Here is a 17,050-nt window from a genome sequence, read left to right as displayed (position 1 = left end):
ACACACACTCCAGATATCATATGTCAAAAACAACAACACTTCAATTAAGGAAAATATTCCATATTTTTGGATCTGTCATGCTGGTTATCTTCACATCAATCACTTAAATGAGCAAGAGGCCTACCTCTTGCCTTGAGTGTTTGATAAGTGGCTGATAAAGAAGAGAGCCCTGGGAGGCTATAAAGCCTGAACTGTCAAGGGTTGGCAGCCCTGTCAGGGGATTTTGCCTCCTCTCTGTATTTAGGAACACCAAAAGATGCTCCCAGCAGCGTTTTTGCTCATCTCTGCTCTGAGGCTGGTAGTGGGGTTCGACCTAGGGCTATCTACAAAGTGTGTTGCTATCCCTAAGGAAATGAGCATCTGCCATGATGTTGGTTACTCAGAAATGAGGCTACCCAATCTCATGGGACACACCAGTTTGGCAGAAGCTGTTGCGAAATCTGCTGGATGGCAGCGTCTTGTGGGGTCTGGCTGTCATCCTTATGCAAGGGCTTTTCTCTGCTCTCTTTTTGCACCCGTCTGTTTGGACACGTAAGTATAAAGCTGTGTGTAAACAGCCCTGACTTGATGGGTTATTCATTTGTCTAATATCATATTTGATAGGCACTTAAGCATATTTGAAGGGCCCTTAGGTAGGAAGGATAATAGGGAGGAAAGTGAAGGCAGTTGAATGCTGAGATGTCTCCTCCTCACAGTAGATAAACGGTCTTAGGTGTACCTCAACTAAAAGCTTGTAGAGTATTTTAAAGAAGAGAAAATAACTGTGTTTAAAAACCAGACATTCAAATGCCAGTTTATCTGATTGATAGTTTGATAAGGACAATTTTAATAGATAAGTGAAGGAGCAGATTTGTTTGATTCCAAAAGAAATTTCAGTCGTTTTAAAAGTGACCACATAATAGTAAAGAGTTTTTTCCCCTTTCATTGCATGATAGTTGCTCGCAGTGTTCCCTCTAAACCGCGCATGACTGGCTGCTCATTAACACAGGAGGCCCCACTCAGCAGCAGTCTGGAGCCGTGCAGGGTCTCGCACTGCCCATTGCTCATTTTAAGCATGTGATACGCTCCACAAAATGGGGGGGGGGGGGATTAGAGGGAACATTGGTGCTTGTTAAATTGTTAATTATCTCTAAAATTCCTTTAAGAATCCCCAATAATCTGCCTGAATTAAAGTTTTGATGTGCAGATTTACAGAAATTTAATTTATTAATAGTAAAATGACTGCTTGGACACATACATGTACATATATATGTGTGAGTGTATATATACACATACACATATATACACATAATATTGTTCTTTAAATGCCATTCATATCTCATTGATGCCAACTTTTTTTGAGGGGGATGCAGAATTGATTTCTTATTGTATATGTACATTATGAAATGCTAATCAGATGAAAACAATATTTTTCTTTACAAAGTGAAACAGGTGACAAGGTTATTGAGGATTTTTTTGTTTGAGTTGTATTTAAACAGGCTTAAATGCATCCAGTAGTGATGGTGATGGTAACAGTTTTCCTGTGTGCGGTACAAAAAGCAAATGGTTGTTTGCCTAATGATCACAGACTACCATCTGAGTACCAAATATTTACAGAGGTATATCTGATTGCAGTTTTAGCATAGCATCATTTTGGAAGTTCCTGGCATAACTGCTTACTTAGTGTAGCTGTATGGTCCTGACGGTATCCAGCTAGGTAGGTTCCCTTGCATGCACAGTTCCTTAGTCTCTCAAATGTTTCTCCATTTGTAATAAAGGAGAAAGATCTTATCTGAAAGCAAAAAAAGGTTGTATGTGCAGACTGGGCTGTTCACCAAAATGAATGGGGACAGGGCTGCCAAGAACCACCGTGCCTCCGAAGATTTCTTCTGTCCCCCTTTCGGTAAGATGCACACACAAAATGCTTAATTAAAACAGGTTTGCCGCTTCTGTTTTCCAGTGGCATCCTGCTAAGCTCTCTGGGGCCCAAGCTTTTTAGAATTTTGTACCCCCTTGGCAGACCTGAATGGGAGACTCATGTGTATAGATGGATCAGGATGCAGAGCTGTGAGTAAATTGAACAGGATTGATTGCAAGAGGAAGAGCACAGCTTTTGATAAGAGAGTAGGTAGAAAGGGTAGGAGAAAGGCAGGCACCAAAAGATGAAGTTGGTGTCTCTCCAAAAACTCCCTAATGCTTATGAATGCTTTTGAAATTGAAACATGGTAAAAATCAGGTTGCCATATTTTGAAATGCAAAGAAGGGGATATTTCCCGACTGACTACTTAAACAAGTGATCATGATGACAAACCTGATTTTAAATATCCCTACTATTTAAGTTGTGATAATTGCTACTAACTAGGAATATTCCTAACCTTCCAACCCAAAAAGAGGACATTTCCATCAGCTTTTTAAAAAAAGAGCACAAAAGAGGACAGACACCAAAAAAAGAGGACATGTCCTCTAAAAACCGGACATCTGGATACCTTAAGTAAAAATGAAAAAATTAAATTAAAATAACAGCTTTTAGGGTTATCTTGATTCTTGCAAGATTAAATGTCAGTTTTTTTAAAATATCAGTTTTACACAATGTTAAAAAACAAGTAGCTGTGTTGACCTGTAGCAAAATCAAAAATTAAAACCCTCATATTTTTTCTTAAGACCACCCCCTTGTAGAAAAAACACAACCCAGTATGCAAGCTTTGGAGCTCTCCTGAGCTCTTCATCAACCTGCAAATAAAAACACAAAGGGTGGGGATGGGAGACACATTAAGGCTTCTTCCTCTGTATCATGTGTAGAATGCTTTGCTGTTTGGAATGGACATAGTATGGGGCTAGTATGGTAAACTGTTTCCCAGAATAACATGATTCCGCGCTGCTTTATAATCACAATTAGAAGTGGGAGCTTCCAGTCAAGAGTTTGCAAGCCCAAATATTTGAATGAAGCTTCAGACTAATTTGGCTAGGTGTAACATGCTTTTCAAACAGTTTCATCCAGCCTTGCCAAAGTATATGCGTTGCAGTTCGAGATAGGTGTGCTCCTGTCCTGGGATGCCATGGAAGTCACTGGCCCAGCAGTCTGGAGTGTGATCGATTCCCTGCAGATGAGGACATATGTCTTGGATCCCTGAGCAAAGAACAGAAACACATTGTCAAAGGTACTGTTTATTTAAACACTGGCATCCTAACATTTAACCAAGGAGCCTAAGTTGGCATAAAGGATTCTCTCCCCCCCCCCCCCCCCCACAACCACAGAGGGTTGGGCCAGGATCTGGGAAACATGGTTTTGAATCTGCACTCTGTTATGGAAGCCTGCTGGATGATCTTGAGCCAGTCACGCCGTCAGCCTAATGAACCTTACAAGGTTGTTGAGAGGATAAAATGGAAAACATTGAAAGCCAGTCTTGGTCCACATTGGGGAGAAAAGTCGGGTTGTAAGTGAAGTAAATCAAATGAACAAAGAAGACTTTCAGGGAAGTGAGGCTGAGAAATTCTGGCCCAGGGTTACCCACTGAATGTTGTGGCTGAATGGGATTTCAGCCCTGCTCTCCCCAGCCCTAGTCCAACACTCTTAACTGTTGCTCATCACTGGCTTTGTATAGCTTTATGTTTATATTAAATATTATATTTGAAAACACATAATATTTTCCCATACAGATGGGAAATAATCACATTTAAAAAGATTGATTTTAGATTTAACATCTCCATTTTGTCTAGTTTTCTACATGCAGAGGGCTGGTTTTAAAATATAAGGCATATGATCTAGTCCCCTGTAGAGTGAAATGGCTCAGTCTAAAAAGGATGTGATCATGTGACTTGCCTGAACATTTAAGACTAACAAAGTTTTATTCTGGGTATATGCTTTCCTGTGCATGCACACTTCTTCACATACATTGAAACAGATAGGCACTGTGTGAGGAGGATGTTGCCAGGAAGGGCCCATTAAGAGTCAAGATGTATAATTAACTGACCTATGAATATAGCTTATGACTGGATGAAAGCATTTGGTAAGACCTGTGAATAGCAGCAAATTACTATACAGCATAACAGAAGAGTTTACAAACAGATGTGAGAACTGAATGACTTTAGGATGTGTAGTGAGATAAGAACCAATGTCTCTGTTAAGCTCTGTTAAGCCTTGGGGGGGTTCCATTATCCTGAGTGTTGTAATACCTTGTAACTTCTAACTCAGCAATCTATTCTAGTCTGTTTCTGACGTTCCTTTGCAACAAAACAGCTACTTTGAAGTCCCCCATTGAATATCTTCAAAGGTTGAAGTGTTCTTCTACAGGTTTCTTAGTTTTGTGGTTTTTGATGTCAGATTTGTGTCCATTTATCTTTTGGTAGTGTTTGATCTGTTTGCCCTACGTAGAGAACTGAAGGGCATTGTTGGCATTTAATGGCATATAAATCCGCATGGTCAAAGCAATGGTATTCCCAGTAGTCATGTATGGCTGCGAGGGTTGGACTATAAGGAAGGCCGAGCGCTGAAGAATAGATTCTTTTGAACTATGGTGCTGGAGAAGACTCTTGAGACTGAACAACAAATAATGTTAGAAGATGAGCAAGTGAATGAGCCTAAGATGGTGGAGTTGATGTTGTTAGGTCCAGTGATGTGTCGTCTGGGTGTATGTGGCAGCAAAATTGCCATCTGGGATTATTGCAAGCTCTGGTGCCAGTGTCCATGTTCATGTTAGATGTTGTATTATTGTGGGTGAGGAGTTATAGCCAGGGGTCATTTCGTAGAAAAAGAGCTAGGGGGACTCATTAGCATAACTCATTAGCATATGCCACACACCCTGACAGCAGGGGCCCGGCGGTGGACCTGCAAGGCCAGTGGGAGTGCGAGGAAGCCCCACCAAGGCGCTCCCTGGCCCCAGGCAGGCAGGGGTGGGGAAAGGCGGGGAGGAAGCAACTTACCCTCCCTCTTCTCCTGCCTCCTCCTGGCTGAATGAGGGCTGGAAGCGGGGCAGCCGGAAGCAGGGGGCGGAGCTTTGTCATGTGCCCTGCCCCCTGCACCTCACCTGGGGGAACTGTGTTCCCCCGCGTTCCCCCCCGAAATGACCTCTGGTTATAGCTGTTTTATTGCAAAGGAATTTCAGAAATAGACTAGAATGGGAGATTGTTGAGTTACAAGCAGTGTTCCCTCTAAGCTGAGTTAGTGTGAGCTAGCTCACAGTTATTTAGCCTCTGGCTCACACATTTTTGTCTTAGCTCAGGAAGGATGGCTCCAGAGCAAACTAATGTATGCAGTAGCCAATTCCTCACTCAGAACTTTAATGCCAGTAGCTCACAAAGTAGAATTTTTGCTCACAAGACTCCATAGCTTAGAGGGAGCATTGGTTACAAGTTATTACAACACTCAGAATAATGGAACCCCCAGGGTTTAACAGAGACAATGGTTTCTTATCTCACTACATGTGCTAAGGTCATTCTATTCTCACATCTATTTGTAAACTCCTTTATTACATTGTATGCTAATTTGCTGCTATTCACAGGTCTTACCAATTGCCTTCATTAGCTGTATTTACTGGTCTGTTAATTATGCATCTTGATTCTTAATTGGCCCTTCCTGGCAATATCCTCCTCATCCTCTACCTACATATAATAGTTGGTGGCTTCTGTTTCAAAGTATCTGAAGAAGTATGCATACACATGAAAGCTTATATCCAGAATAAAACATTGTTGGTCTGAAAGATGCCACTGGACTCAAACTTTGTCCAACATGGCTACCCACCTGAATTTGCCTGAACATGTAGCTTGATTCTCAGGGGCTAACCACATGTTATGAGCAAAATGTATATGAGGTCATGAATAACTTTAATTTTCTTTAGAAAGTAGTTTCAGGAGTCTGAGAATGAAACTCAGGGAGCGGCACAAAGACAGAAGTGGCACAGTTGCCTGCCTGCCATTTCCTCACTCCAAATTGTAGCTCAGGGGTGGCCAAACTTGCTTAACGTAAGAGCCACATAGAATAAACATCAGATGTTTGGGAGCTGCAAGACATGAACATATATTACATGTTTTTATTGCAAATTATGCAAATTTGCTTTTTATTAACATTAAATGAGACTGCCAAAAATAATAACAAAAGGGGTAAAAGCAGTTATTGATAATGATATTTATTTGTCCAATGATATTTGTTTGCTTATGATATTTACCTTCCCCAGCCACCCTGCTGGGAGCCGCACAATATGTGTGGAAGAGCCGCATGAGGCTTCTAAGCCACAGTTTGGCCACCCCTGTTGTAGCTCATCTCAATTTGAATCCTCAGATCTCTTTTCCAGTTAGGGTTGCCAGGTTCCCACCTCGTTTCAGCAGGGGGATTTGAAGGATGTTCTGGGGTGGGCGAGGATGTCACCAAGCTATGCCACCAAGTGCAACCACCTGCCCGACCACCTCTCTCTCCCTCCCCTCCTGCCAGATTTAAAGGGCTTCAGCTCATCAGTGGGGACTACCTGGCCCATCGACCAGCTGGAGGGCCCTTTAAATCTAGCAGGAGGGAGAGGGGCTGTCATGGGCTGCATGCTCAACTCGCAAGAAGACCCTTTAAAAGGTCTTTTTGCGAGCAGGGTTGAGGAGTGGGGCTGGGGGAAATCAGATCCACGCACTGCAGCCCCCACCCTGCTTGCAAAAAGACCCTTTAAACGGTCTTTTTGTGAACTGAGCGTGAGGCCTGTGACCGCCCCTCTCCCTCCATCCTGTTAGATTTAAAGGGTCCTCCAGCTGATCAGTGTGCCATGTGGTCCCTCCTGATCAGATAAAGCCCTTTCAATCTGGCAGGAGGGGAGGGAGGGGTGGTTGGATGGGTGGTCGCATTTGGGGGTGGGGCTTCCCCAACTGGCCAGCTGGCTGGGGGTGGATTAGAGCCTGCAAAAGTGGGGAAAACCCCGCCAGGACTTGGGGGCTGGCAACCCTATTTCCAGTGCAATGGCCATTCATTTGAAACTTAATATGCTACCATGGTAATCACTGAAACAGTGCCATGATATAGGTATATACTATGGTCCCCATATTATCTCCAGTTCAATCATATGGCTGCATGTGAAGACCTTTGCCTTGGGTTTATCTTTGTTGTTATTCCAAAGTAACACATATTATGGCTTTGTTTTCTCTGGAATCCAATGTACACCCTACATCAAAACAGATAGTTCTTCTCTCCTTTCCAGTTGTCCCAAAGCCTACCTGTCAGATCTGTCCTGCATTTGAGGAGTTCCTCACACATAAGAATGTGTTGGACCTTTTTTGCACCAATAACTTTGGTAAGTTTCTATATATCTACTGAGAATAAGGCCCATACTGGGAAGAAATACAACGAGCTCTAGAAAGAAGCTCCAGGTGAGTGTCCCGGCTGTGGCTGGTGGGGTGGTGGAGGGAAGGGGAAAATAGAGGGAGGCAAGCCATGTTTATTTCCTTCTGCTTAGCTATAAGGCAAGGCTGTCTCAAGTCATTTTGCTGCCCTGTGGGTAGTATGGGAGGACAGCCGCATGGTATGGTTCTCTCCACCCCTCACTTAAGTTGATTTGGGCTATGCAGTGGCAGCTAAAGCATAAAGAAAAGCACCTCCACCTATACCATGTCTTCTGGGTTCCAAGAGACTTGAAAGGTGTTCCATAGACAGTTACAGGGTTGGGAAACACCCCTAGATTTGAGGGGTAGAGCCTGGGGAGGGCAGGGTTTGGGGAGTGAAGGGACTTAAGTAGGGTACAATGCCATAGAGTTGACTGCTCAAAGCAGCCATTGTCTCCAGGAGAATTGATCTTGGTCATCTGGAGATCGGGTGGAATATCTGGGAAATTTTCTGTAGAGGAAATGATATGCTGTGGCTGGGAAACACAGTAATTTCCAGGATATCTCCAGGCCCCACAGGGAGATTGGCAACCCCACTTAATGTTTTGGGGAGGATTGGGAGATGTATTTTACCTCAGGACACATTCAGTGACTCCCAACACCAACAGCAAACTGTTTAGAATGTTGTGAGTGAGGGCCATTCAGGCTGCATATGCAAAAACGTCTGTGTTCCGTTTGGCTATGGGGGGGGAAGGATGTGTGGAACATAGCAAGACCCAATCAGCCTGCATATGAAAATGACCCTGAAAGGCTGGCCCAGTCAGGTAGAAGGTGAGTCACTGGGAACACGGCTAGCCTTTTATATATACTACTGCTGTAGAAGCAATACAACGAGATCTAGAAAGTAGCTTACAGGCCTCTCTCTGTGCCACACATTTCCACTGGCCTCGGCCAGGGAGTGCTGCCCCCACTTGCTGAGCCAGTGCCGGGGGTCCATGGAGCTCCTGGATCTCGGCCTCGCCCTCCTTCTTGGCTGCCTTCTCCTCCATGGCGCCGGCCTGTGGGAAGTGCATAGAAGAACTCCCTCTAGACCTGGCTTGCACTCTCTCCCACTGGGGAAAGGGGCTGCACCTGCCTTGCCTTCTGATAGGAACTTGGTGCCCGCAGCCAGCAGCTCTTTTGCCCTCGAATGTGGGGGGGAGACCCACGGATTCGCAGGGTGATGGCACACAACACAGCAGGGGGCAGTAGTGGAGCTGGTGCTGGGCGCCTGGTGGAAGGGGCTGGCGCCCTCGAGTGACTCCTACTGGAGGGCAGTGGAGCAGCCAGGGGGAGGCGGGCCCGGGCAAGGGGCAGAGCATGGTGGTTCCGGTCTGGTCTTGGAGCTGGGGCATGCGGGGAGCAATGAAGCTGCCAGCCCGCAAGGTAAGCCTCTCCCCAATGGGCCTGGTGGGGCACCTCTGTTGCCCTCCACCTGCCCGCCGGCCCTTCCCTGGCTGTCACCGGCACCAGCAGCAGCGCCCGTCTGTTCTGCGCTTGCCTTCCAAGCAGAGGAGGACTCAGGCTGGCGCACTTAGCCTGCAAGTGGCGGGGGACCCCGGAGTGAATGCTGGGTGGCCTCCCCTCGAGCCAGAGGTTCCTCCTCCCCTGGGCCTGCCCGGGGCTCTGGACTCTCCCAGGAGTTGTTTGCATTGTTCTATGCTCTTTGAGGCACTGGCAGTGCTTTTCCTATGCTCAAGGCTGCACTTCTGACGGGGCTGGATCTCCCTGGGGTGAGAGGGCTGAGAGAAGAAGAACTGGGTATGAGGGGGCTTTCGTCGCTCCACTGTGGTCCCAGTTTTCTGCCCTTTTGCTTTGCTCCCCCCTATCTCCCAGTAGGCCTCCTTAGCTTCCACCCGCCGGACCGTCCATCCCCTTCACTGGCTCCCTCCAGACTGAGGCCGAGACACTGGCCGCTGGCTCTGTGGGTGGGACTGAGGCAACGCTGTGTGGCAATGCAGCCAGGGGATTGGCAGAACTTCTGAGTGGCAGATCAAGCAGCCAACTGATTTGGGAGTGCATGGAACGTTGCCACTCAAAAACTGAATTATATATAAGGAGAGATATCTAGACTAGATAAGTAGTCTTGGAACATGAATGGGGTTAGTTTATAGACCTTCATTTTGAAACCTGCATTTAAAATGGCCATATATAATGGTTTGCTGAGGGAGGGTAAGGTGAAAAGTGGATCCCACTGAAGTTGGAGGAGGATGTGACCAGTTGTGTAAATTTGACAGATGTAGCAGATAAATGTCAGATTATTTGAAAAATTCTCATATATTCTCATATATACTGCAAATGAACCACAGTCTTTTCCTTGCTCAGATGCATAAGAAGAGTTCAACCTGAAATACCTCCATATGTGTTTCATCCCTCAGCTAGTTGCACATGGCATTAGCATGCTCAGACATAATGCCAAACCATAGTTTGGAGCTATGTAAATAAGCCTTGTATGCAATTGCTCCCTCCTGTGTTTTAATTCAGTTGGTTTCTTCTTTAGCACAAATCTTAGACTGCTATTAAATCTGTACTTGGCAAACTATGGCCCCTTTCAGACAGCCTTTATAATCTGTTTTAGTTGCTGGTTGCTAATGGATTTTTTGTGTCATTTCAGACACAACCATTTTAGCAACTGGCTGCTAATGAATTTTATTTACCTTTTCATACAAAGCCACTTGTGTTGGGTTAGCAAAGTATGGTTGAGCCATTCTTGAGAGAAACTGCTTTCTTCCATTTTCACCTCTTCTTTGCCCTTCTGAATCGCTGTAGTGTGCTGTTTAAAATGTCTGCAGCACTTCCAACAGTGCTGCTTTCCCCCCTGCCCTTTTTTGGCATGCGGTCTTCCTCACATTTTTTTTAATGTTCTAAGTTGAGCGCTATAGCGCTAGACCAATATAGCATTTCAGTGTTACAGTGGCACTGTTGAGATACATTGAGATTATGGCTGTTGTTACATGGATACAGGAGGAGAGAAGTACGTACTTCATTGGGCAGTGGGTACTCAGGGTATCAGTGATTGGTGTTATAGAAATTGCTTACCTAAGATGTCTGTAGCAAATGTCCTGATATTCATTCATTCATGCTTCATCCATTCCTCCTTCAAGAAAGATCATGCCATGAAAAAGGACGGCGGGGGGGGGGGGGAGCAGCATTGTTTGAAATTAGCATAGTGCTTCAGAGATGGCTCATTAATGGAATGATATTTGCTGTATAAAACTCCTGTCCTTGTATCGCTTTACTCGAAATCAAGCCAACAGTGGATAACATCCAGTTTTGAACAGTAATTTTGAAAGGGTCCTATAGTTTTTCCCATCCAAACCAAGATAGCAAAGCACAGTTTAAAGCTGGTTTATAGTCATGCTTTGGAGAAAAGGCTGATTTGGATCTGATTTGGATCTAACACAAACTATGGGCTTGGATCCAGCAAAGGTTGTCTGCAGATGGAGGGGGAGCAGTATTCATTAATTCTCCACCACCACCCTCATGCTGTTCCTGGGAGTCCCCTGTCCCCAGCAGCAGTATTTCAAGGGCCATTGGGACTATAGTTGGAAGGGGAAACACTGAAATCCCTCTCCAGGAACAGAAATACTTTATGTCAATGGAAATTACTGCTGGATCCAAGCCATGGTTTGTGCTAATGCAGAATTGCCCATTGTTTTTTGACTTGACACATACACAGCATTTTGCAAGATTAGTATAGAGATGACACAAATATGTTTTTTCCCTCCCTCACAGCAGTGAAGGTGAAACTTTCTAGGAAACAAACTGCCTTCAGCATTCAAGAATATAATGTTGACTGCCGAGCTGAATTGATTACCCCCAGTTTGGTCTTGCCTTATGATGCTTGCAGTATGATTGAACAGTGGCTGCTGGTCAATGAGGACTGTACTCAGAAGATGACCCATACTCACCGTCCCATGGTGTATCTCATTGTGGGGACAACTGTGGAAAGTAATGTCTTAGTGCACCAAGTGTACCGCTGGCCAAGATGGAATTCCCAGCTTACCCTATCAACACAGAAGTGGAGGCAACATAAATGTACATAGCTTTTTATTTTAGTTTCTGTGATCTGTACACTTTCGAGTTCAAGAGGTCCACAAGCACAGCTCATGAACATGTGAGGATCCCCATTAATTTTAATGAAAGGAGCCAATTTTGAAGATCATTCTCTGTTGACATGCGGGAAGATATGGCAGGAGAGACAATGGCTTGAATCCAGTGGAAGATTTCTGTGAATGGAAGGGGCACCAATTCTCACTGATTTGTCCCTCCTGATGTAGAACTCTGACTCCCCACCTCATGTTGTTCCTGGGCCTCCATTTTCTCCCAGGAGAAGCATTTCAGGGAGTATTATGGGTTGCAGAGGGCAACGGGAGGAGGAATGTTAGCTCTTCACAGACAGAAAACCCCACTGTCTATGGAAATTACCAGTGGGACCTTTCATGCCCAGAACAGATCAACAGATCAGGGCAGAAGCAATTTTACAAGTGCATTAAAGGATTAATATAAACCTTTTACCACAACGTATGAAGAAGATAGAAGAGTTAAAGTTCTGCCTCAGAAGCACAATCAGAATGAACGTATTTCTGTGGATATGCTTCATGAAGACTTCATTTTACCAGAATTTATAGATGTTCTTTCATCAGGATATTTGTGGGGGAAAGTATTATATAAGATTTATGAAAACATAATTAAAATTACTTGTGAAATTCATAATGCTTCTTAGGGTTTAGATACCTACTTTTTCATCTTTCTGCGAAGTTTACAATCTATTAAAGTATGAAAATGGAGCAGCTGCCCCCCACATAAACCGTGAACATCCAACATTCTAACCACTATGCTAAGCTGACTAAATGTTTATATATTGCCATGTACCAGTAAAGTTCTCATGGTGGTTTACAAAAAGGAAAACAGTCAGTAAAATGCAAGATGATTCATGTATGAAATATCTGTCACTCTCTGAATCCATGGACATATCAGCAAGAGAATTTCCCAGTGGAACTCATAATGAGAATCAGTCCCAGTTCCTACTAACCCATCACTCCAAATTAACCCCAGAAACAATTCACATCTGTAGGCAGCCACCTGAACAAAACACTGACTCTTTGCTAAAGTATGTAATTAAAATATTTTCCTCATGCAACCTGGCAACCAAGTCCAACCATGTGACAACAACAGGCAATTGCTGCCTGGAGCAGATTAGGACTTCCATTTCAAAATATTTTTGCTGAAGTTCTGGCAGGTTCACTGTGTTGTGGGTGGAAATCCATCAGGTGCAACCACAGAGGAGACAAAACAGAGTTAAGCACATGTATTCCTCACAGGACTGATGTTTTCTTTGTTCAGGAGCCAGAGACAGCAGCAACAGAAGGAGAAAAGCCATCAGAGGGTGGGGATTTTTAAAAATCAAATTAGTCTCTTTCTCCTAGAAGAGCACCTGAGGCTGTTTAAGATGTACATTCTAGGTGAGGAAGGAGAAGCCCCCTGCCCTTGACTGTCTGCCACCCACTGTTGAGTTTGCTCGGTAATTACATGGGGTCTTTGGGCTGAACCACTGAATTTGATGCAGCCCCAGGAGAGACAGTGGCAGGACCCTCTGAGGGCTGGCATGACGGCTCTTTCCTCAAAGCATCATGGAAATACCACTGAGCAAAATGGAAGGAATAATGCTCACTTAATAGTTCCATTTCTTTCATTTTCCCTTTATTTTGTCTTCAGTATTTTTGTTTTGCACAATCACACTTCGTCAGCTGTCTTAGGTGTCAATACTGGGATCAAAGTGGGATATAAATGCTTTCAATAAGAGCTATGTAAATAAACAAGTATATCACATTTTTTATCTTCCAAGGAGCTCCTCCATTTTACCCTCACAACTATCATGTGCAATAGAGCAGGCTGAAAGTGGGACTAGTCCAAGGTCATCCAGTGAGCTTCATGATTTAAGCAGGGATTTGAACCCAGGTCTCACTGGTTCTGGGGACAAACAGGCCCCCCATGGCTGTTTCCACAGGCAAAAATGTTACAGAAGGGAAGCTTGAAGTCCTTCCTCTTCTCTCGCAGCACTCCCAAGCCAAATGGTGCAACAAAGTGCTTTGAAGGTGAGTTCCTACCATTGTACTTGTGACTGCAAGTCAGGTCAGATATACATGACCTGTCGTGTCACATGTGTCATGTAATTTGACTCTAAATAAATACATTGTACAGAGAAAAGGGAAACCACCAAAACAGGAGGAAGAGAGAGTGAAGGGAAAAGGTGAACATAGGCAATACAAGATAATTGCAAATGGAAAAAGCAGACAGCTTGAGAAACTTATTCTCCTGCTTTGAGTCAGAAATAGTCCTAGAAATGCGTCCAGGATTAGGATAAGGGCAAGAACTCGGCGTGAAAACATGCAAGCTTTAGGATGTTTGAAGGCATCCAATTTTACAAATTAATTGTTGGAACTTGACAGGAAAATCACTCAAATCTGTTTTGACCAAGATAAATTCACTGTTGTCTAAATACAAGCTCACTTTTAATTTGTTCGCCCAAAAGCAAGTCAGTTGCGGTGCTCACCTCAGCAAAGAGCAACAGACTGATCACATTCCTCCATAACTATAGAAACTGCCATAACTATAGAAACTGGTTAATGTGGGGACACTTGGATGACTGGAATCTCCAACCAGGATGTAGTTCTTCCACTTTAAGGGCCCTGGCATGCTTGAGGAGGGAGGGGCCAAAATGGAATCAGATCAAGGGCAGATTTCGTGTACAGAAAGAGGTGATATGTGGGCGACAACAAGGGAGGAAACTGAAGTTTTATACTCGGGAAGCCTGAAGCTTGTTTACGTGTGCCTGTTTGATTGCAAGGAAGGTAGGGTGTGTGATATTTGATTATACCCTGAACGTAACATCCACAGTGACCTGGCTGAAGCAATATGATTCTAAAACAAATACAGGCAAAAGTCTGACTAGACAAAATTCTGGGAGATCTGTGATCAGATATTCCCTGCAAATGGCAGCCATTAGAGAAAGCCATTTGGGTGGGAAATGTGCATGTGTGTGTTTGGACAATCCCCCACAGTGTTAGTAAGCAGCTCTCTACATGGAATCAGCTAGAGACTGTGGGAGAAAAACCTCAAAATTCAATGTAAGTTGTGTATATGGAAAATGGAGACATAATTTAGATAAATACCATTTATTGTGATTATAACATGAAAATTTACAGATGACTTTGAACCCCCTTCTCCTCCCTTTAGACAAGGAATTCATGTCTGTGAATTACCTTTGTTTCTTCAGGAGTTTTCCTTGGCATTAGGGTTCCCAAGTCCGTTTCGCTCCGTGGCGGGGGGCTCCCGGACGGCGTCTTGAGCGCGTGCCGCATGCACGCCAGTTGGAGGTGACGTGATGATGCCGGGCACGCTGGGGGCATGGCCACAGCCATCTGAGGGGGAAACATAGAGTTTTCCCCTCAGATGGCTGTGGCCCCACCCAGCGTCATCACGTCCGCTCCGTCTGACGTGCATGCCGGGGTGTGGTTCCCCCCGGGGCCCGATTCCGCGACGGCGGAAACCGGGCCTCCAAAGCGGGGGGTTATCTGCCCACCGGGGGGACTTGGTAGCCCTACTTGGCATATGCCTGTTTATAGTCCAAAAATAATAGATATAAAAATGAGAAATGCTGGGACAATTTTGACCAGGACCATGGCATAGGGTTGCCAGCTCTGGGTTGGGAAATAACTGGAGATTTTGGGTGTGGAGCCTGGGAAGGCTGGGGGTTGGGGAGGGGAGGGACCTCAGCAAGGTGTAATGCCACAGAGTCCACCTTCCAAAGCAGCCATTTTCTCCAGGGGGACTGATCTTGATCACCTGGAGATCAGTGGTAATAGCAGGAGATCTCCAGGTGCCACCTGAAGGTTGGCAACCCTACCATGGCATATGTGGCAAGGGAGCTTGAGTCTTTTCCCTGTGCTGTTTCCTAACCTAAAATAGCCCTGGGGGATACTAGTTGCCCCACTGGGGAAACCACATGTAAAGATGGGCTGCGTATAAGTTTCCTGAAAGGGGCAGCCCCGTTTTCTGTCAGGTTGGGAAAATGAGGGGGGGGGGGAGAGACTTAAGCTCCCTTTCCCAATCTGAACTGGGTCAGTGTGTGCCTGGGACTCAAGTTCCCAGTATGTAACCTCCAGTGCATGTGTCATGGCAAGGCTCCATGAGGAAAACGTAAAGTACAGACAGGCCCACAGAGAGAGCTCTTAGGCTTTCAGTGGCAGCTGTGGAGGCTGTTTTTCAGTAAAACAAATGGTGAGGGGAAAGAAATATGCAATTGTGCAATATTGTTGGATCCCCAAGCATCGAGAATAAATCCACGTTTTCAAGAAAAGCAAAATTTATTTCAAAGCGTTGAAGACATACTCAAACACGTTCTTTGTTAGAACTGGGGATACACAGTTAGGTCAAGCATAATAAAGGAAATTCAAACAGATACAGATCCAATGAATAGCATTCCCGCTGGCGGGCTAATGAAACGGTTGCGCGCCCAGTCCATGGGAACCAGGCAGAACATCAGACAAAACACAGGTGCAGTAGTCCTGGGAAAATCAATAGGCAAGCATTACAGCATCTTCTCCCCCACACAACCTCCAGCAGTTATCTTTTGCATTCCAAAGCAGGAGCAGGATGATAGAAGCCAAGCCGGGTGTAACAGGGAAAGGATATGTACACAGAGGTCACAGAAAACAGAATGGCAGCTTGCTGACATACTGCCCCCCTTAAAATACACTTACAACACACCTCCCGGGTCGGGCGGGAGATCTCCCGGGCTGGGCGGGAGGCCTCCCGGTTTGTCCGGGAACCTCTTGTGGAAACTACGGATCAGGTAAGGGGCCCGAATATCCCCTTCTTCCACCCATTCGCGGTGCTGGGGACCGAAATCAACCCATTCGATAAGGTACCAGAGTTTACCACGTTTCACTTTACAATCAAGGATATCAGCGATCTCAAAATGTTCATCCCCTTCCAAAATGATAGGTGGAGGAGGAGTAACTGCTGGTCTCCAGGGAGACGGGCCAGGATCCTTCTTCAACAGGCTCATGTGAAAAACAGAATGCAGAGCACGTAAATTCTTAGGCAAAACAACATCAACCGCCACATCATTTATGACTTTACGCACTTTGAATGGACCAATGAACTTCCACCCCAATTTCCTGCTAGGCCGCAGCATCTTAATGTTCTTGGTCGAGACATACACAAGATCCCCAGGTTTCAGATCAAACCCCACCACCCTACCCTTGTCTGCCTGGGTCTTGTAAGCAGCCTTGGCTGCGTCAAGCGTTTGGCATAGCAGAGGCCATGCATTTTGCAAGGACATACACCATGTATCAGCATCCCCCACAGGACGTTGGCCCATCCCCTCCAGGAAAGGGAGGGGGGGCTGTCGTAACCAGAAACAGCTTTATAAGGAGACATGCCCGTGGAGCTATGGACAGTATTGTTATAACAATATTCAGCAAGAGGCAACAATTCACACCAATCATTTTGTTGATAATTAGAAAAACAACCAGAGGTCATTTCGGGGGGGAACGCGGGGGAACGCAGTTCCCCCGGGCGAGGTGCAGGGGGGCGGGTGACATGCCCGTGGAGCTATGGACAGTGTTGTTATAACAATATTCAGCAAGAGGCAACAATTCACACCAATCATTTTGTTGATAATTAGTAAAACAACGAAGATATTGCTCCAGGGTCTGATTCACTCGTTCTGTTT

At 45.1% G+C, this 17,050-nt stretch overlaps 1 protein-coding gene across 1 annotated transcript; it reads left to right on the top strand.

The window, feature by feature from the left end:
* Positions 1-256: 256 nt before the first annotated feature.
* On the top strand, positions 257-11,354 carry LOC107110945 (secreted frizzled-related protein 2-like). The gene is made up of 4 exons (XM_015411802.1): positions 257-531; positions 2,968-3,137; positions 7,149-7,241; positions 11,044-11,354. The coding sequence occupies exons 1-4, from the start codon at positions 257-259 to the stop codon at positions 11,352-11,354; spliced, it is 849 nt and encodes a 282-aa protein (XP_015267288.1).
* Positions 11,355-17,050: the final 5,696 nt, after the last annotated feature.

This window comes from Gekko japonicus, unplaced genomic scaffold (assembly GCF_001447785.1).
Source record: "Gekko japonicus isolate JY-2015 unplaced genomic scaffold, Gekko_japonicus_V1.1 scaffold283, whole genome shotgun sequence".
In the NCBI taxonomy this organism is placed as follows: Eukaryota; Metazoa; Chordata; class Lepidosauria; order Squamata; family Gekkonidae; genus Gekko; species Gekko japonicus.
The sequence above is the reverse complement of the archived record's forward strand: the minus strand, read 5'-3'. Positions and strand labels throughout refer to the sequence as shown.